The sequence below is a fragment of the Ictidomys tridecemlineatus genome, chromosome 10 (genome assembly GCF_052094955.1).
Source record: "Ictidomys tridecemlineatus isolate mIctTri1 chromosome 10, mIctTri1.hap1, whole genome shotgun sequence".
NCBI lineage: Eukaryota > Metazoa > Chordata > Mammalia > Rodentia > Sciuridae > Ictidomys > Ictidomys tridecemlineatus.
The window spans coordinates 70,527,898-70,549,935 of NC_135486.1; the positions used below are offsets into that span (position 1 = coordinate 70,527,898).

Sequence of the window (22,038 nt, forward strand, 5' to 3'; positions counted from 1 at the left end):
TCTGAACCTTGGAGAAAATATTGTGGACAGGGAGAGAAAAATAGGGTGCTCAGTATGTTGCTGAGTGAATTGTGGGAAAGAGCCACACCATCCTCATTGACACTAGGCATATGAACTAAGGATAAGAGCTGTGCCTAAGGCTCCACAGAATTTTGGTGACACTTCTCATTCCCCTTAGAACATTCAGTCTGCATCAAACTCTGCCTCACCTTGGAGTTTATATCCACATGATGTGGGAACTGGGCATTAAGGTGCAGTCTGTGCATAAAGAGGGAGCTTGGGTGTTATGTATGCTGGGCTAAGAGTAGGGACTTGGGTATAAATTCAGAGATCTTAATACATCCCAAGAGGATCATCCCATAAACCCTCTCTTTTATGGGTTCAGAGTATGATGTAATTAATACCCATTCTCCTCATTCAGTGCTATTTATCACCTATTTTTATTTTTCATATTCTGCAGAATATTGACCTTGAGATATTGACATTGCTACCAGAGTTTCCTCCTTCTAGGCAGGATGGCAAGGATTTCTGAATTTGGTAGAGGTGGTTTGGAAGCAGGGTCTATGATTTCTGGTTATTTTCCTTGCTTTTTCTCATATTAAAATAAAACAAATGTTTCACAATAAGGATGTTTGTTTTTTTGTTAAATGAAAATAATCCTCACAAATTCCAAAGTTTAGAAAATAAAAAACAGTTGTGCATTTTCTCTGATGACTTCTCTAAGCAAACCTATGGGTTGTTATGTATGTTTTATTTATTTATAAACATAAAGTCATCATCACCATATAGATTGTATGTCTTTCTTTTATTAATATAATTACTTATTCAATGATTCCAGTATACTTTGCTTGTTCTAAAAATATTCACCTTTTTAATTTGTTTAATTTCCTAATCATTAAAGCAAATTAGAGCATTTCTATTAGTTGATTGTGTCACTCATTCTTTCATTCTTCCTACAAAACTTTACCGTACATCTTTTGTATTTCAGATGTTTTTTATGGATAAATAATCCAGGGGTAATTGTGCAGTCACAGAAGAATAACATACTAAGAGGTAACATATCCTCAGGTTCCAGGTATTTGGGCATGGGATAATTAGGGACCGTGATTTAGTGTATCATACTAGCTATGTGATTATTCTGAGACAGCCAGGCCTGAGTTTCCTAATCATCCTGATAGAAATAATTATATCAATAGGCCCCAGATACTTGAATCTATAAACTTTCATCTCAGAAAGGAAGGAGAAAACTACATCTATAAAAATATGTTCTTTCAAGGCTGTTGTCCCTCTCAACCCCCATAGGATTGTACTCATGCCTAGGACACACTTCTGGTGACCACTCTCATTTTTACTACGATTATGGTTTAGATATGTGGTATCCCCCAAAAGCTGATGTGTGAACAATGCAAGAAAGCTTAGAGGTGAAATGATGGGATTGTGAGCACCTTAACCTAATCAGTGCATTAATCCCCTGATAGGTATTAACTGATGGTAACTGCAGGCAGGTGGGTGTGGCTGGATGAGTTGGGTCATTAGGTCATGCCTTTGGGGTATATATTTTCTCTGTCTCACTCCCTCTCTTTACTTCCTAGTATGATGATCTGAGCCACTTTCCTCTACTGCAGTTTTCCACCATGATGTTTTGCCTCACCTTTACTCCCAAGGAATAGAGCCAGCTGTCTGTGGATGCAGACCCCTGAAACCATGAACCCCCCAAATAAACTCTTCCTCCTTAAAATTATTCTTGTCTGGTCTTTTGGTTTGAACAGTGAAAATGCTGATTAAAACAACTACTTAAAACACATTGCACACTAAGTAATTCTGTGACTCTTTCCTTTCTTTCCCATGCCTCTATTCAGACTTTAGTTTCAAGAGTTCCATCATTGGTGTCTATTATTTCCTCTTCCCATTCTTTCACCCCCATATAAGTTTACATATTCAAATTATGCTAAGTCATTAATTAAATGTGCATTGCTCGGATTTCCTTCTCCCTCCCCCACCCCTTTCTCTCCACATTTCACCTAGGTTTGCTGCTGGGTGAGGTTTTAGTATTAAATAGGAAAATAACTTTACATTATTTTTTAAAGGCAACAAAAATTTAACCCCTTTTCTTCCTGATCTGTGAGCAGAGTTCCAGTGAACGTGAGTTTGACAAACAGCATAGATTAGAAACGATGTGTCCAATCCACCAGAGATGTCTCCCACATCACTATTGATTAGCAGGGGTTAAAGTCAAAGTGATGACAAAGGCCTCCATGTCAGCATTCATCAAAATGTGGATAATTGGGATGTCCATAAAATCTACAATGAGAAAAAAATGTGCATAATATCAGCTCAGTGACTCCATTTCTAGAATGGTAAAGAGATTTCCAAAAGCATCCATTAGGTCATGTTTGATAATTTTGTTTCCTTAGAGCAAGGTTGTAAGCTATGCCTTTCTTAATTTCATGAGCATGACATTATATTAATGATTTTCTGGAAATCATAATTAAATTATTCAAATTCTATTTTCTCACCTGGAATTTAATACAGACAATATACCAAGGCAAAAATCTGAACATATTTTTATCCCCATTCACATTTGTCAGAACAGGAATGTAGTTTCTCATCCCATCTTATTTCCAGTTCTAAATGAAACTTCCTGTTATCAATTTTCTCAAAGAAAAATGACTCTTTCTTGTTGAACAAGGTCAATTGCAGACATTGGTCAACATGAGAACATTATTTCAGGCTGTGTAAATTACTGCCAGCAACTTCACTTCCATTGTGCTAATTCATTAATTATTTACTTATTGCCCTTCACACTCAGCATGTTCTATTAAATTCAGAAATGGAAAGAATTTCATTTATAACATAGATGTCCAAATCCTAAGGGTTTACCATATAATTTGGAGATTTGTAGACTTTACAAATAAGGTAAAATATAAAAATCATTATTTATTATAATACTTAAGCAGCAATTATTATTCATTACTTGCCACTTCCTCAATCTCTGATCTCTACATAGGAAAATAACTTTATATTATAACTCATCATAACTCATAATTCATAACTCATAACTCATCATCTTTCTCTGTATTAATAAAAATATTAGTAATGACACATCTACCAATTTTGAAGTACATACAATTTTATATTATGCTAATCTCTTTCATACAGTATCATATCAATTTTATATTATGCTAATCTCTTTCATACAGTATCATATGTTTCTAATATGAATTAAATTCTCACAGGAAAGAGGAATCTATTCTCCTGCTCACCTTCATAATATATTTTCTTTATCAGATTTTGTAACCTCAGATCATGAAGGAAGGATAAAGATCATTTGTTAGCTAAATATTCCCTTTACTAAGGAGGTTTCACCCCATGCTGTCCTTCAGTTTCAGTCTCTATTCTGTTAACACTTCTTTATCCTCTGCATTGAGATTTCTGTATTTCAGAATATCAAAGTCCACTGTTTCTATTTATCCACTGGTGACAGCTATTCTGTAGACAAAAGCAGTTTCTGGGTTCTGAGCAAATATGCAATGGAGAGAAAGAGAAGTTCTTGAAACTATCAGTCATTAAATGAAAGATTGATGAACAATTTTATATGGAGGATATGAGACTTTCTAACTGGGAACACAGGGTTGATAGAGATGCTTTTAACCTGATAAGAAATTAAGAAATATGGGAGAAGATGATAGAAAACTGGTTTTAAAAATACTTAATAACACTATATTGGTGATAACCAAAGTGTATATCCACTACAAAGTCATAGGATAGAGAGACCTACTTACAGGTGTATATTCAGCAACAATATTGGTTTATCTGAATCATTCCATGTAATGAGAAGTGCCCAGGTGCATGTGTGGAAGTCCATGCTGACCCTGGTTCCACTCACAGAACAGAGCTCTGATAAGAATCTGAGACAAGAATTCATAAAAGCTCTTGTCTCATCCCTGACTCAAACTGGCCTCTATTCTCCATGTATTGAGGTAATTTTCAACAATGGTGTTTTATTCATCCCCAGAAATAAAATGAGGCACTACATTTATGAAAGTTACTTACACATCCACAACAGGGTAGTATCGAACATTCCTATTGAGGTTATCTAAGATTTTCATGTCTTCTGGAGTCAATTGAAATTCAAAAACCTATCACAGAAGTAGATTTTCATTATTGTTATATTGCATATTGTCAATCTGAGAAATAGAAATTAATCCAACTGAATGGTGCAGAGGCAATTTTTAGAACAGATGAGAAGGTCTGGTGAGGTTGTTTGCTAGGCAAGCACTTGCCTGTGATGCACAGTGTTCTGGGTCTGATCATGAACACAGCTAAATAAATAAATACAATTAATGAGAAGTTACAAAAAGCTATTAAAGATATCAATAAAAACACTTCAGCTGTTAAAGAACACCATGTGAAAAAGAGAAATCCAAGTCTTTATTTAATACATTGAAATCACTTTATAATACAGATGAAATATCTTAAAAGAAGATTAAATTAAGTTCTGAACAATATGATTTAGTAAGATTTGTGGATACAGCTGGATTTCTAAATCCTACTAATAATCAGAATAAAAAGATTTTTCCTATAATTGAACTCTTAAATTGTCCAAAACAAATGATGTTATCATCATCAAATAGTATCAAAGCTAGATTGAAAATTATCTCATTGTCTAAATTAGTGTTAGATTGAGACAAAATAGAAAAAAAAAGATGATCTCTGCCAGGCATAGTGGCAAACACCTGTAACCCCAGGGATTCAGGAGGATTGCAAGTTCAATGTCAGCCTCAGTAACTTAGCAAGGCTCTAAGCATCCTAGTCAGACCCTGTCACAAATTAAAATATAAGAAAAAAATGGAGATGTGGCTCAGTGGCTAAGTGACCCTGGGTTCAATCCTCATTAAGAAAGAAAGATAGAGAGAGACAAATAAATAAATAAATAAATAATTGCTAGTATGTTGAAACTAATGGCTCTGAAGATCTATAGGAAAAGGTTAAAATGGGATACACAGAAGGAGATGTCAAAAATATAGGTAAGAGATGTTCATTAGATTATTCTTTGAACTTTCCTGTACACTGGGAAAATTTTCAAAAGTAGAAGGAAAACTTATTAGAAAAAAATCAAAATCATTGGTTTTCTGTTATAAAGACATAGACTGGAAGATTGGATTAAAAAATAAAGACCCAACAATACACTGTCTGCAAGAGACTCACCTCCTAGGAAAAACATTCATAGACTGAAGGATGGGAAAAACCATATCACTCATGTGAATCACAAAAACAAAATGAGTTTCCATCCTCAAATCAGATAAGTGGACTTCAAGCCAAAATTCATCAGAAGTGACAAAGAAAGACATTTCATACTGCTGAAGGGAACTATACGTCAACAAGACATAATAACCGTAAATATCTATGGCCCAAACAATGGAACATCTACATACATCAAACAAACTCTTCACAATTTGAAGAATCAAATAGATCACAGCACAATAATATTGAGTGACTTTAACTTTCTTCTCTGACCACCTAATAGGTCTTCCAAACAAAAACTAAGTAAAAGATATAGAACTAAAAATTCAATCAATAATTTAGACTTAACAGACAATATTTCATCCATCAAAAGTGAGTACACTTTTTTCATCAGCACATGTATCCTTCTCTGCAGTAAACCATATATTATGCCACAAAGCAATTCTTAGCAAATACAAAACAATAGAGACACTACCCTGCATTTTATTAGATCATAATGGAATTAAATTACAATTCAATGATAAACTAAAAAACAAAAGCTACTTCAACACCAGGAGACTAAAAAAAATATGCTATTAAATGATGAATGGATAGCAGATGAAATAAAAAAAAAACTTAGAGGTAAATGAGAACACCATTACAACATATCAAAACCTCTGGGACACTACAAAGGTAGTGCTAAGAGTAAAGTTCATTGCATTGAACTCATTCATTAAAAGAACAGAAAATCAATTAATGAATGAGCTAATATTACATCTCAAAGCCCTATGAAAAAATAAGAACAAATCAACACCAAAAGCATCAGAATAGAGGCAATATTTAAAACCAGAACTGAAATTAAAACAAAATAAACAATTCAAAAAATTGGAAAAACAAAGTTGGTTCTTTGAAAAAATTAATAAAATTGATAAACCATTAGCCATGTTAATGAAAAGAAAGAAAAAACTCAAATTACTAAATTCATAATAAGAAAGGAAATATCACACTGACACTACTGGAATAAAGAAGATAATAAAAAATTATTTGGAAAACTTATACTCCAATAAAATAGAAAATCTTGAAGACATCAACAAATTTCTAGAGTCTTATGACCTACCCAAACTGAATCAGGATGATATACACAATTTAAAGAGATCAATTCAAGCAATGAAGTAGAGTATACAATCAAAAGCCTACCAACCAAGAAAAGCCCAGGAACAGACTGATTCACAACCACATTCTGCAAGATTTTCAAAGAACTAATACCAATACTCCTCAAATTATTCCATGAAATAGTAAAAGAGGGAAACCTTCCAAATTCATTCTATGAATCTACTATCACTGTGAAAGCAAAACTGGACAAAGTCACATAAAGGAAAGAAAACTTCAGACCAAAATCCCTGTTGAACTTAGATGCAAAACTTCTCAATAAAGTTCTGGCAAATCAAATACAAAAACATATTAAAAATATAGTGGACCACAAACAAGTGGGGTTCATCCCAAGGATGCAGGGCTGGTTCAATATACAGACATCAATAAATGTAATTCATCACATCAATAGACTGAAAGATAAGAATCACATGATCTCTCAATAGATGCATAAAGCATTTGACAAAATACAGCACACTTTTATGTTCAAAACACTAAAAAAACTAGAGATAATAGGAACATAGCTCAATATTGTAAAAGCTATCTATGCTAAGCCCAAAGCCAATATCATTCTAAATGGAGAGAAATTGAAAGCATTCCCTCTAAAAACTAGAACAAAACAGGGATGCTCTCTTTCACCACTTCTATTCAACATCCTTGAAACTCTAGCCAGAGCAATTACAGAGATTAAAGAAATTAAAGGGATATGAATAGGAAAGGAATAACTCAAATTATCACTATTTGCTTATGACATAATTCTATACTTAGAGAATCTAAAAAATCCACAGGTAAACTTCTAGAACTAGGGTTGGGGATGTGGCTCAAGCGGTAGCGCGCTCGCCTGGCATGCGTGCTGCCTGGGTTCGATCCTCAGCACCACATACAAAGATGTTGTGTCTGCTGAAAAAACTAAAAAATAAATATTAAAATTCTCTCTCTCTCTTAAAAAAAAGTATGAATCATAGCTCAAACTGTCTTTAAAAAAATAATAAATAAAAATAAATATTAAAAATCCTCTCTCTCCTCTCTCACTCTCTCTTTAAAAAAAAAAACTTCTAGAACTAACAAATGAATTCAGCAAAGTATCAGGATATAAAATCAACACTCATAAATCAAATGCATTTCTGTACATCAGTGATGAATCCTCTGAAAAGGAAATGAGGAAAGCTATCCCATTTACAATAGTATAAAAAAAATAATAAAATACTTGGGAGTCAATTTAATGAAAGACCTCTGCAATGAAAACTACAGAATATTAAGAAAGAAATTTTAAAAACTACAGAATATTAAGAAAGAAATTAAAGAAGACCTTAGAAGATTAAAAGAACTCCCTTGTTCTTGGATAGGCAGAATTAATATTGTCAAAATGACCATACTATCAAAAGTGTTACACAGATTTAATGCAATTCCAATCAAAATCCCAATGATATTCCTCATAGAAATAGAAAAAGCAATCATGAAATTCATTTGGGAAAATAAGAGACCCAGAATAGCCAAAGCAATCCTTACCAAGAAAAGTGAAGTAAGGAGGCATCACAATACCAGATCTTAAACTATACTTCAGAGCTGTAGAAACAAAATCAGCATGATATTGGCATCAAAACAGACATGTTGACCAATTTTACAGAATAGAGGACACAGAAACAAATCCACATAAATACAGTTATCTCATACAAGACAAAGATGCCAAAAACATACAATAGAGAAAAGGATACTCTTCAACAAATGGTGCTGGGAAAACTGGAATCCATATGTAGCAAAATGAAATTAAACCTCTATCTCTCACCATGCATGAAACTCAACTCAAAGTGGATCAAGGACTTAAGCACTAGAACAGAAATCCTATATCTAACAGAAGGAAAAGTAAGCCTAAATCTTTACCATGTCAGCTTAGGAACCAAATTCCTTAACTAGACTTCTGAAGCTCAAGAAGTCAAATCAAGAATCTATAAATGAGATGGACTCAGACTAAAAAGCTTCTTCCCAGCAATAGAAACATTCAATAATTGTGAAGAGAGAACCTACAGAATTGGAGAAAAATGTTTACCACATGCACCTCAGACAGAGCATTAAACTCCAGGATATATACAGAACTCAAAAAACTAACAATAAAATTTAAAACAAATAACCCAATCAATAAATGGGCTAAGGAGTTGACCAGACACTTCACAGAAGAAATACAATTGACCAACAATCTAAGAAAAAATGTTCAATATCTCTGCAAATTAGAACTACTCTAAAATTTCATATCACTCCAGTCAGAATGGCAATCATTAAGAATACAACTACCGATAATCATTGGTGAAGATTTGGGGGGAAAGGTACACTCATACATTGCTGGTGTGACTGGAAATTAGTGTAACCATTATGCAAAGCAGCATGGAGATTCCTCAGAAAACTTGGAAGCATTTAACATTTTACAAAACAAAACATGTAACCCACTTATCCCACTCCTCAATTTATACCCAAAGGACTTAAAATCTGCTTACTACAGTGACAAATCCACATCAATTTTTATAGCAGCTCAACTCACAATAGCCTACCTATGGAACCAACCTAGATGCCCTTCAACAGATGAATGGATAAAGAAAATGTGGTACATATGCACAATAAAATATTATTTGCCAATAAAGAAGATGAAATTATGACATTATCCAGGAAATGAATGGAGCTGAAGAATATCATGCTAAGCAAAATAAGCCAATCACAAAGAACCAAAAACCAAATGTTTTCTTTGGTATACAGATGCTTATTCACAGTAAGCAGGACAGGGTGGCTAGGGAAGAATACACATACTTTGGATTAGACAGAGGAGAGTGAAGAGAGGGGAGGGGCATGGGGTAAGAAAGGACAGTAAAATGAAATCAGACATTATTACCCTATGTGCATATATAATTACATGACCACTGTAAACTGTACATCATGTACCATCAGAAGAATGAGAAGGTATACTCCATTTACATATGATGTGTCAAAGTGCATTCTACCATCCTGTATAACTAATTAGAGCAAATTTTTAAGAATTGTGTTTGCTGGTAATTGAATGGAAATGGAGGATATCATGCTAAGTGAAATTAGCCAAACTCAGAAACTCAAAGGTTGAATGCTTTCTCTTATGTGCAGAAGCTAGAGTAAAATAAAGAAAAGGGGTAGGGAATAATAAGATTCCATAAAGAACCAACAAAAACAAATTAATAGATAGGGGAAAGGAAATCTATTAGAGTATAGGAAATGGGAGATGGGAGGGAAAAGGGGGAGATCATGAACTGAAATCCATTTCTATGCATGTATGCATATGTGAGGATGAACCCAACTACTATTTATCACCATGAAGCTATAATAAAAAAATTCCTGGGTAAAAAAGAAAACGAGGATATTTAGTAATCTTGATTTATGATAAATTCATAGCCTTTCAGAGATTAACTTTCTGCATTATACTATAATATTTCTACCATATCAGCTGATGATGTTGAATAAATTTTAAGCAAAAGTTAAAGGTAATTCCCTATTATCTATATTATATGCTTTATCTACTTCTATCATTCTCATGAAAGAAAACACTGAACCCCTGAGTCAAACTTATTTAATTTAGTATAAAGTTCTCCAGCTCCAGTCATTTACATGAAAATGACATAATTCCAAGCTTAAAAAAAATCATCCTGAGAAAAAACTTTTTAGTTTAAGTAAGTCCCATTTGTTTATTCTTGTTGTTAACTCTTGGGCTATGGACGTCCTATTAAGGAATTTGGAGCCTGACCCCACAATATATAGATCGTAGCCAACTTTTTCTTCTATCAGACGCAGTGTCTCTGATTTGATATCTAGCTCCTTGATCCATTTTGAGTTAACTTTTGTGGCTGGTGAGAGAAAGGGATTCAATTTCATTTTGTTGCATATGGATTTCCAATTTTCCCAGCACCATTTGTTGAAGATGCTATCCTTCCTCCATTGCATGTTTTTAGTCCCTTTATCAAATATAAGATAGTTGTAATTTTGTGGATTAGTCTCTTGTGTCCTCTATTCTGTACCATTGGTCCACCCGCCTGTTTTGGTACCAGTGCCATGCTGTTTTTGTTACTATTGCTTTGTAGTACAGTTTGAACTCTGGTATCCCTATACCTCCAGATTCACACTTCCTGCTAAAATTGCTTTTGCTATTCTGGGTCTTTTGTTTTTCCATATGAATTTCATGATTGCTTTATCTATTTCTACAAGAAATGCCATTGGGATTTTGATTGGCATTGCATTAAACCTGTAGAGAACTTTGGGTAATATCGCCATTTTGATGATGTTAGTTCTGCCTATCCATGAACAGGGGACATTTTTCCATCTTCTGAGATCTTCTTCTATCTCTTTCTTTAGAGTTCTGTAGTTTTCATTGTATAAATCTTTCACCTCTTTTGTTAGGTTGATTCCCAAGTATCTTATTTTCTTTGAGGATATTGTGAATGGAGTGGTTTTCCTTATTTCCATTTCAGAGGTTTTGTTGCTGACATAGTTTTTTCTCAGCAAGAGAAACAATAAAAGAGGTAAATAGAGAGCCTACATCCTGGGAACAAATTTTTACCCCTCACACCTCAGATAGAGCCCTAATATCCAGAATGTACAAAGAACTCAAAAAATTAAACAATAAGATAACAAATAATCCAATCAACAAATGGGCCAAGGACCTGAACAGACATTTCTCAGAGGAGGACATACAATCAATCAACAAGTACATGAAAAAATGCTCACCACCTCTAGCAATCAGAGAAATGCAAATCAAAACTACCCTAAGATACCATTTCACTCCAGTAAGATTGGCAGCCATTATGAAGTCAAACAACAATAAGTGTTGGCGAGAATGTGGGGAAAAGGGTACACTTGTACACTGCTGGTGGGACTGCAAAATGGTGAGGCCAATTTGTAAAGCAGTATGGAGATTCCTGGGAAAGCTGGGAATGGATCCACCATTTGACCCAGCTATCGCCCTTCTCAGACCTGAGGACCTTAAAAGAGCACACTATAGGGATACGGCCACATCAATGATTATAGCGGCACAATTTACAATAGCTAGACTGTGGAACCAACCTAGATGCCCTTCAATAGATGAATGGATAAAAAAAATGTGGCATCTATATACAATGGAGTATTATGCAGCACTAAGAAATGACAAAATCATAGAATTTGCAGGGAAATGGATGGCATTAGAGCAGATTATGCTAAGTGAAGCTAGCCAAGCCCTAAAAAACAAATGTCAAATGTCTTCTTTGATATAAAGAGAGCAACCAAGAACAGAACAGGAAGGAAGAGCATGAGGAAAAGACTAACAGTAAACAAAGACGAATCAGGGGAGAGAAAGGGAGAGAGAAGGGAAAGCATATGGAAATGGTAGGAGACCTTCGATGATACACAAAATTATAAGAGGTTATGAGGGGCAAGGGGGAGGGGGAAAAAGGGAGAGAATTGAACAACAGCAGAGGAGGTAGAGAGGGAAGATGGGAGGGGAGGAAAGGGGGGATAGTAAGGGATAGGAAAGGTAGCAAAATACAATAGTCACTAATATGCCCTTATGTAAAAATGGGAGTATGTAACAGATGTGATTCTGCAATCTGTATTTGGGGTAGAAATGGGAGTTCAAAACCCAATTGAGTCAAATGTATGAAAGATTATATATCATGAGCTCTGTAATGTTTTGAACAATCAATAAAAAAAAAGAAAAGAAACAGGGCCAGGGATGTAGCTCAGTAGTAAAGCACCCCTGGAATCAACCTCCAGTGCCACCAAAAATAAAAATGAAAGCTGCTATGGACTGTTTGTATATCCTATTCTAAATTCATACACTGAAGTATACTAAAAAGAAATTTTATATAAGCAGAGAATCTTCATCAATGATGAAGTTCAAAAGTCAAAATTAAGATTCACCCCAGAAAATATACCTTTTTATTATCCCAGAGTGCCTTTCTCTCACTGATCTGAGATTAAATTGGTGAAATTTAATTGATGTGAAATTAAATTGGTCAAAAATTAGTGACAACCCTAAAACTGTACTTTCAAATACAAATATTTGGTTAAAGTTATTTGGCCTATTTAAAAAAATCATCCTGAACTAGAGGAACTTCCCTGTCCTGCACATGCATCAGAGAATATATATTGAGACTGCGAATATATGAGAGAGCCCAGTCCAAAGCAGAAGAAATATTCAGGGGAGCCAAGTGTAATTGTTTCCCATGAGCAAAATGAATATTTTTAACTTCCATGTTGCAGAAGGTTGCTATGCAGGTATAGTTAATAGTATAATAGTGATCTCTTGAAAATAAAAAGATAACATATTTCAGTGGATAAAGACCAATGAGCACTTGATTAAAGAGAAAATTAAAAGTGAATAAATTTATGAATATTAAACTATGACTAATCAAGGAAATATAAATAAAATCATAAAAATTAGATTTAAAATCACCCAATTCAGCAAATTCATTTAAAAAAATGTAATTTGCACAGGATTGCACAGAACACTGCCGACTTAATATTAAAACCCGAGCCTCCATATTCTGTCCAATCCTAATAATCTCCAGTCATGTTGTCTTCCTGTTGCCATGGCAGGATGAAGAAAATGGTGGAAATATATCACACATGCATCAACAAAAACAGAGAAGCTAGCTCATCATAAATATGTTGAGAGTTTAAAAGCACACATGCAAAGGATACTGCATAGGAACCCTGAACCCCAGAGCCCCTCAACACCTGCATGTTCTCTTTGATCCTCTTCTCATTGAAACTCTTGACCAGGACCACAACCCCACGCTGCAGCTGATAGCGGAGGGCAATCAAGGCTGGAGTTCGGTTGTGCTTTTTTGCCAAGGCACCAAGAACTGGATCATCCAAAAGAACAGGGGTGTTCTGGTCAGTCCTGGAAGAAAAGGCAGAGATACCGGAGTCCTGAGTCTGAGTATTTACTTTGTTAGGAGGCTCCAAAATAGACCAAGCTCTGTTTAGACTACTCTAGACCAGGGATCCTCAAATATAATCCCTGGACTGGCAGCATCAGTGTCATAGGGGATCAACTCACAAACGCAAGTTCTCCCCTCTCCTTGAGCCCTTCCATGGGTAACCCTACAAAACAAACTGAACATGGCAGCATGCACATGTGATCCCAGCAACTTGGAAGACTGAAGAAGGAGCGCTGCAAGATTTAAGGTCAGCCTCAGCAATTTAACAAGACCCCATCTCAATAACATTTTATAAAAGGGCATGGGATGTAGCTCAGAGGTAGAGAGTCCTTGAGTTCAATCCTCAGTACAGAAAGAAAGGGAGAGAGGTAGAAAGAAAAAGAGAAAAGAAGGAAGAAAACATTATAATAGAAATATAATAATAGAAATATTTCATCACTGATGATGTTTTAAGTGAGCTTCTTGTCCTTATTACCATCTGTCTCGGGGACTTCCCAAAGCACCATAAGCAACCAAAACAATGTCATTTGATTTGCAGAAGTCCAGCAGTTTTCTCTGGTTGAGAAAAGGATGACATTCTACCTGTGGTGGACAAAACAGAAAGTATAAGATTCTATTAAATGCTAATGTAAATATGAAAACAAAATGTCAAAGTAACAGAAACTGATTTTTTAAAAAAACTATAATATAAAATTTGAGGTGAAAAAATTAACATCAAGTAACAATGTGCTTTTAAAATATTAATTCAGTACTTCTATACCCTGATTTTTTTTTTCTTTTTGAGGCATTCCTAAGAAGAAACAACTTTGTGCACCAGATCTTGGATGCTTAATACCCTTTTCAACTACAAGGAGACATGCATAATTCCAGATCTGGATTGGGGAAAGAATTCTTCCAACCTTGAACACCAAATCATGCCAAAAACAAAAATTTTGTCAAAGATTCATGAGGGCAAGTCTGAAAGACAAAGTACCATGGGTAGGGATCTCTCTAGTGATAGCTGAATAGATTTCTGCTCCAAAGCAATAATGAACAAAAAAGGATCATTTCTAACACATATTGTAAATAAAGGTGTTAATGCCCATAGTAATAGAGAGTGAGAGAACAAAAATACTTGCCCCTACTGATGCTTATTGTTACAGTAACTCTACACAATGTAAATAATTAAAGGCAAGCTATTAAGGATTCCACTATTTTAAAGGAAAAAGTTGCAGCTTATCTTTAAAAAAACATTTTTAAAAAATTCTAATTTTTTTATTTTTTCACATGTTTATGGACCTTTATTTTATTCATGTATTTATATGTGATGCTGGGAATCAAACCCAGTGCCTCACACATGCTAGGCAAGCGCTCTACCATTGAGCCACAACCCCAGCCCTGCAGTTTATCCTGATTTGATATGTTGAAATTTTGCATAAAAAGTGTCAAGTACAAAGAATAGTTAAAAATGAAAATAATTGTTCACAAACCCCTATATAACAAATGAATTTAGACAGAAATTATCAATAGATATTCAATTAGTGTGTCATATCTGTCATGGAACACGATTTCCTCTGTTGACAATTTTCATTCAACAGGTCTTTACTAATTCAAGGGGGAAAACACACATTTATCAAAAAGGAAATCTGGCTACCACTAATTGAGCCAAGAAATCACAATTAGCATCACCCACAGTGGGGCGATCTGTCATTACATGCTTCCTCCTGGGCTGAACATGATGGTGACATTTTCTTGCCGGAAATGGTTAACACCAGTGTAATAAAGCATTTGGACCTAACTTCTAATTTATAAAACTTGGAATAGAGAAACAAACTATCATTATGAGAATATAATCTAACAAATCTGAAATATTTGTCCAATCCTGTCCAGATATCCTGGGGAAAAAGAATTGGTGGTAATTCTAGGTTAAAAAGAGCTTGAACAACAGAAAAGAGCTTGACAAACATTACGTGTGAACCACAATGGTATCCTGGTTTAAAAAGTATAAAAGAAATTTTGGGGAAGCCATGGGAAATGTGAAGGTGGTCCAGATATTATATGGTATCAGGGAATAATTGATAATTTCCATAGATCTAATAATGCAACAGTGACTATGGCAGAGAGGATCTTTATTCCTAGCAGATGTCTTTTGAGGTCTGTAGGAGTGAACACTTGTGCATAGGACGTATTATCAAGACATTCAGCGAAATATTCCATGCGTGTGTACAGCTGTAACCTCATCAGCTACCTACACGTGACAATGTGGCAAACCTCAACAACTTGGGATATAGTTGAATACAGATGTTCTGTGTCATCCTTTCAAATGTTCTAAAGGCTTGAGAGTGGGCATTGTCAAAAATGAGGGTGAGGTTAGTATTAAAATCACATTAGCTTTTAGCATTTACATCTGGAGATCACAAGGTTCATATCATTATATACCAAATTCATGAATTTTTTAAGCTATATTTTTCAATCAAAGACCCATACTCCATGGCTGGAATTTGTTAAAAACAATAACTTAGAGCACAGAACCAGGAACAGAATAGATGTGCTTAAATAGCTGATTTGATGTCAGAAAGAAAGAAGGAGAAACTAAATGTGGTCAGGCACAGGGTCAGGTCTATGTTCTGCTCAAAATCCCTCAGGGTTGATTTCATCCACTATTAGTATCCCCACAACCGCTCCTTCTAAGCCAAATGATGTAAATTACACATCTGAACCCCCTAGGAAAGAACCTTTTTCATTGCTCTGCCTTTATTTCCGGTGTCCTTGGTACTGCCCCACTCCATGTTTTCATGCCATTTCTTTCTATACGTGGTGCTCTCCACAGCCCTTCTGTCTACACTGTTGTTGATCATCCTTCATAGCTCAGGCTAAGACCACCACTCCAAGTCTGAATAACTTCTACCTCCCTTCACCTTTACCTCTCTTGACTTCATAAACACAACTTCTTCCAAGATGTTCCCAGCGTTTCTCTAAGGTATTGTCAAGGAGAGTCATAACTAAGTATTCTGTAAGCCCATACAGACAGAGGCTCTGTCTGCAGTATCTTCTAGTCCACAAAGGTACCACACACAGGACAGGTTTGCCAGTGGAAGCCCGGCAGTAGCACAGGAAGAACAGAAGGAGAGAAGCCAGAGGGTGCTCACCTGGTTGCAGACAGGCTTGTATTTGAGCCCTGGTTTGTTCAGGATCATCTCCAGATGCTGGCAGTTAAAATTAGACACCCCAATGGACTTTGTCAACCCTGCATCCTTACACTTCTCCATGGCCTGGGGAGGAAGGTGTCATGAAGAATAGCTCTTGAAGGTGTCAACAAATATGCCAGAAAGAATTGCTAAGAGGAAAACTGTGAAGAAATACCAACAAAGCCACTGGTATTGATGTCTAGATGAGGAAACTTTGCCAAGAAAATGGGAGAAAAACATAATGACACAAGAGAGAATCCCTGTGTCCTCCTTAGAAAATGGAGAGATTACTGACTATGGACAGAAAGAGATGCCTATCCCCACTCTCTCACTCCTTCCCCATTTCTCCCTATTACTCTCCAGTAATGCTTTCCTCCCAACCACTGCATCAGAACAGCCCTCATGAAGGCCGTGGATGTGGAAGTCCAGCGGTGTAGATCCCATTGTCAGAGGTGCAGGTCAGACCTGACTCTTCCTCTACCAATTTGCTCCTCCGCACTCTCTCCTCCAAGTACTCACCTCCCATGTGTCACAGAGATTCACTGCTTCAGATATTGCTTTTCCTTGTTCATCTTTGGGTAATAATGACATCCCAGACTGGAATAGAAGCCATCATTTTAGAGATTTCACCAAATTGTGTTGCAACAATTAACTACGCTGCCAGGTACTTTTGGTGGGGGTGTGTGCATGGGACATTAAGTTTTCATAAAGTAGGTGGAGCTATATTCTAGATCCTTGTATTTGTAAAATATTTTGCATTTGAAGTGGTAAGGAATGTCCTTTGGAGACAGGTTTTCCCTTAATCCTTTAGATCTTTCATGTGTATAATAAGTACTATTTTCCCAGGTCCTGGTGGGGGTTTCATAGAACTTCTGTTAATTTTTTTCACCCCCTATACTTTCCTCTGGAAAACACTTCTCCCTCATTGGGAAAGGCCATAAATAATTACATAGCCTCGATATCCAGTGATAAATGGCTTGTGTTCATGACCCAGGTGGAAGGATCAGAAATCCTTATGCCCCTGGACATATGATGGTCCAGAAGCATGCATATGAACCAAGCAGGGTCAGTATCTTGATGGGGTTTTTTTTTTGAGATTAATATGGGTTTCAGAAAGCCAAAGTAACTCTCAAATGTTACCGTCAATGAGTCTTAAACTGCCCCAAGGCATTATTTTTTACCAATAAAAAATGATGAGATGAAAATGAAGCCAATGTGTTGGAATGCAGGGATAAGGGAAGGTGGAAAGGAAACAAGTTACACCCAAACCCCTTACCTGCAAAGGTAGAGGGAAATGGATGAGAAAGAGGTCAACATAGTCCAGCTGAAGTTTTTTCAGTGACTGTTCCAAGGATGGTCGGACTAAATCTGGCTTATGAAAAGTGGACCAAAGCTGCAGAGGTTAAAGAATGAAATTTGGAATTAATACTCTAGCCAGTTTTGTTGACAAAGTTTTCTCATCTAGACATCAATACCAGCGGGTTTACAGTTTTCCTTTTAGCAATTCTTTATGGCATATTTGTTGACAAATGCATGAGTTTTGTTTTACCTAATGCAGAGACATTTTTCTGCTGGTTGGAAACTGATGACCATCAGGGAAATATAACTGTCTTCTTTCCTTTGTTTCTTTTCATCTGTCTTGAACATATAAACCTTACTATTTGGCTATTGTCCATATACCTACTGATAGTGGAATGAAGTGATCCAAGAGATAAAGTTCTTTCTCAAATAACAATGCCCATTATCTAAATTATGTTTGATTGAGTTACAAAATAGTAAACAAACATTCTAAATATCTTAGCTATTCTACAAGATGGGGAAGAATTTGTATCCTTTTTATTTATAGAGTTGAGGAAACTGTTTAGAACAGGTTAACATGTGCAGAACACAGTAGAATACAATATAGATATGTCTTTTGATAACTAAAAATCTCTCTTATATTGCTATCTCTGATTAACAAAGTAAAAGTTGAGATTCAGAATAACAGATTTTAGAAAGTCACCCAGAAGATAAGAAAAGCCATTATCTGGTCATAATTCTATCTGATTATGTAGTCCATGATGAATCACACTGCTTTGATCTGATATTCATAAAAGTAAAACAACTTTACATTATAGTCATAAATTTGGGCCCTCTAATGATGTGAAAGACACCATCTTTATCTGTTTTCTTTCCTAGTTTTAATACAAGAACATGTAAATAAAAGTTGTACTAATAAGCAATAACTTACCAAAAAGCTCCTGATCCAATCATATATTGTTATCTTCACACAATGGCATTAAATAAGTATGCCCATATATACAGAACATACAGAATACCTTTGAAGTGTAGAATATGTCTTCTCTCTTCACAGTGCCATCTTCAATCTTGCTTCTAATGGCCAGTCCAACCTCCTCTTCTACTTGGTATACATAAGCAGAATCAATATGGCGGAACCCAGCTTCTATTGCTAATTTGGTGGCCTTTATTACCTCACTCTTAGGAACCTGGAAGAACAATCCAAAGAAGTATTTGAAGACCCATGCAATGAGAAGAATTTCAAATAGAAACAGTGGACTTCATGTGAATCAATTTCTCCTTATGTTATGGGATAATTATGTATATGTGGTTAAAAAAAATCTCAATTTACCTGGATCTTTCCCAGTAGAAAGAAAGTTTGGGCATCCCAAGAACACTTTCAGTCCTGAGCAATCATTAGTTGATATTCTTTGGCATTTGAGCTTCCAAAGAATATGTCCAGGCTCAGTGATTTGTTAAAAGGATTCACATTCAGCATATAGTTAATGCTACTATTTTAGTTAATGCTACTATTTATATAGTTAAGTTACAAAATAAAATAATTTCAAAAACAAAGTCATGGGATAAAATATAGAAGAAATTTGGTACAAAATTCAATGACTTCTCCCCCAGTAAATTGGCACCCAACACAATAAGTTCCTGTAGCATTCACTTTTGAGAAAGAATGGGAAATCATCTTCAAGAAAAACTGTTCAGAGACTAAATTCCTCATTTTTCTATAATAGCTGGTTTCACAGACACTTTCTATTAGCACAGACAAAGCTTCCAGTTTCCCAAGAAAAACAGAGACATAAACCCTAATACTTGTATAAGTAGTTAAGATAGAATCATCTTCATCATCAGTTAGAAAATGGTAAGAAACCCAAGTTACCAGTTGCTAGACTAGTACCAATTTTAAAGTAAACACTTCTATTTATAACAGTCTCTTGTGTTATCTTTTTTCTAAAGAGCCATTCTCACTAAAGAACAGGTCTACATACTAGGAATAAAGATTTGTACAATATGGATACTGACATACCTCATTTTATTGTGTCCCACTTAAGTGTCATATCCCAAACATTGCTTTTTTTTTTTTTGATAAAATGAAGGTTGTGGCAACCTTGGGTGGAGCAAGTCTATTGGCACCATTTTAAAATGTTGCATTGTTACAAATCTCACAATATTTCAAACTCTATTCTGCGTCTTGAAAATTCTCACAAATATCTCAAACTTTTCATGCTAATTATGTGTATAATAGTAATCTTTGGTCAGTGATATTTAATATTGCTATTATAATTGTTTTGGGTGCCATGAACAAAATCCACATAAGACAATAAACTTATTTGGAAAATACCACATGGGTTCCAACTGTTCTACCAACTGTATCTTTCCCCCGCCCCTTCCCTCTCTCCCTGTCTCTCTACAATGCCCCTTAAATGTTCAACTGAAAGGAAGAGTTGCATGACTCTCATATAAAATCAAAAGCTAGAAATGTTGAAGCATAGTGAGGAAGATATGTGGAAAGCCAAGATCAGTCATAAATTAGGGTTTTTGTTCCAGTTAGCCAAGTTGTTATGCAATGGAAAAATTTTTGAAAGTCCTGCTCCAATAAACAGAGATGATAAGAAAGCAAAACAGCTTTATTACTGATATGAAAAGCCTAGAATAATCAGTAGGTGTTCACAGGATCATACCACAATGAAGAGTAAAGTATGATATCCTCCTCTCTGGAATGTGGATTAGCTCTAGCCTGGAGAACTGATGACCAGGTAATTTCCCCCTAAATCACACAGGAATACAAACTTGAAAATTCAAGCCAACATTCACTCATCTTAAAACTTTTCTTTTTTTTCACAAACCCTGCAGCCCAAGACACTACTGTTACCTTATCAGGTACAGTGGTACCAAATCCTAGTACAGGAATGAAATGTCCATCATTTAGTGCCACACACTGATGTTTGTGATCCATAGCTGTCACTCCGCTGGCTAAGCACACACTGTTCTGTCTTCTGCCTTCACAGGTTATATGAACCACAAACAGGATATGTTGCATCTTCCTGTTCAAAGTTTATGGGTGAAGTGACATGGAGGAGGAGCAAGTTTAAAGCAGTATTCCACAGAAATAAAACAGCATTAGAGACAGTTTACTTTTTATAAAAGTGGGTTCTTATTAAATTATCAAATAGTGATAATAAAATCATTAATTTCTTGAAAAAGAAATTTTTGTAATCAGAGTTCCCACGTTATTGCAAATTATTATAAGACATTTGGTGATGATTATTAGCCATGCATTAAATAAGCAAAAATTACAAGCTACCAATTTCTTTGTCTTTGATATGATGAAGTCACCTTTATATTATGTATCATTTCAAACAATTAACTATCTGTTATGGTTTGGATATGAGGTGTCCCCCTAAAAAGCTCATGTGTTAATGAATGTAGAAATGTTCAGAGGTGAAATTTTTAGATTATAAGAACTGTAACGTAAGCAATGGGTTAATCAATTTGATGTAGTAATAATTTGAATGAATTACTGGGTGGTAACTGTAGGCAGGTGGGGTGTGTTTAGAGGAAGATGGTTACTAGGGGCATGCACTTGGGGATTATATCTTGTCTCTGGCTTTTTTCTCTCCCCCTTCATCCCTTCCCTCCCTGTATGTCTCTTTCCTTTCTGGCTACCATACTTTCCTCCACTACATCATTCCACCATGAAGTTGTGCTTTACCTCAGGCCCAAAACAGTAGAATCAGTTGACCATAAAATGAACCTTTGAAACTGTGAGCAAAAATAAACTTTTCCTACTCTAAATGGTTCTTGTCAGGTATTTTTGTCACAGCAACAAAAAGTTGATTAGATATTAACTTTTTGTTAGCCCTTTTATTGTATGCACACAGAGACACGCAAATATGTACACAACTTAGATAAAAGATAAATGAGCATATTTCAAAAAAGTGACCTTTGATTAAAAAAAATTGAAAGTTGATATTGAAAGAAAATGTGTCTTTTGCATTTTTCATCAGCAAATTTCTTTTGTTTCTTTATTCTTTATAATATGAATATCCAGTGCTGACACTGGTGCTATCCTTACAATGTTGCAAAAAAATTACTTTGTAACAGTTATTATAGTACTAGTTATTCAGTATTTAGATATAATTTACAATTTTCTGAGTGTTTTATCTGTCATCCAGTTTCAAAACACTTTTTGTAAAATATGGTTTATGAAAAAGTACACAAAATCCTATAATTACACTATTTAAAGACTTAGGCAAAAGGATCACAAAATTCAAAAGTGG

At 35.2% G+C, this 22,038-nt stretch overlaps 1 protein-coding gene across 3 annotated transcripts; it reads right to left on the reverse strand.

Moving 5' to 3' along the window:
- Positions 1-786: 786 nt before the first annotated feature.
- On the reverse strand, positions 787-20,792 carry LOC101978171 (aldo-keto reductase family 1 member C1). Of its 3 annotated transcripts, XM_005320318.5 has the most exons (9): positions 20,631-20,792; positions 18,787-18,954; positions 17,745-17,861; positions 16,988-17,065; positions 16,430-16,552; positions 13,777-13,883; positions 13,096-13,261; positions 4,054-4,139; positions 787-2,301 (listed from the first exon to the last, which is right to left on the reverse strand). In XM_005320318.5, exons 1-9 carry the CDS (start codon positions 20,712-20,714, stop codon positions 2,259-2,261), a joined length of 972 nt encoding a protein of 323 aa, XP_005320375.1. In that variant the 5' UTR covers positions 20,715-20,792; the 3' UTR covers positions 787-2,258. The 3 variants fall into 3 exon arrangements, with proteins under 3 accessions (XP_005320375.1, XP_077879278.1, XP_013211860.1); XM_078023152.1 differs by lacking the exon at positions 16,430-16,552 and having other exon boundaries at positions 20,631-20,791; XM_013356406.4 differs by lacking the exon at positions 4,054-4,139 and having other exon boundaries at positions 20,631-20,791.
- Positions 20,793-22,038: the final 1,246 nt, after the last annotated feature.

What these genes read in the sequence shown, in the direction of transcription:
- LOC101978171 (XM_005320318.5), bottom strand. Translation starts at nt 20,714, where the DNA reads ATGGATCACAAACATCAGTGTGTGGCACTAAATGATGGACATTTCATT. An exon ending in ATTTCCCTCTACCTTTGCAG is followed by an intron (nt 17,066 to 17,744) that starts GTAAGGGGTTTG and finishes CTTCTATTCCAG; the next exon opens with TCTGGGATGTCATTATTACC. An exon ending in ACAAGCCTGTCTGCAACCAG is followed by an intron (nt 13,884 to 16,429) that starts GTGAGCACCCTC and finishes TGTCCACCACAG; the next exon opens with GTAGAATGTCATCCTTTTCT.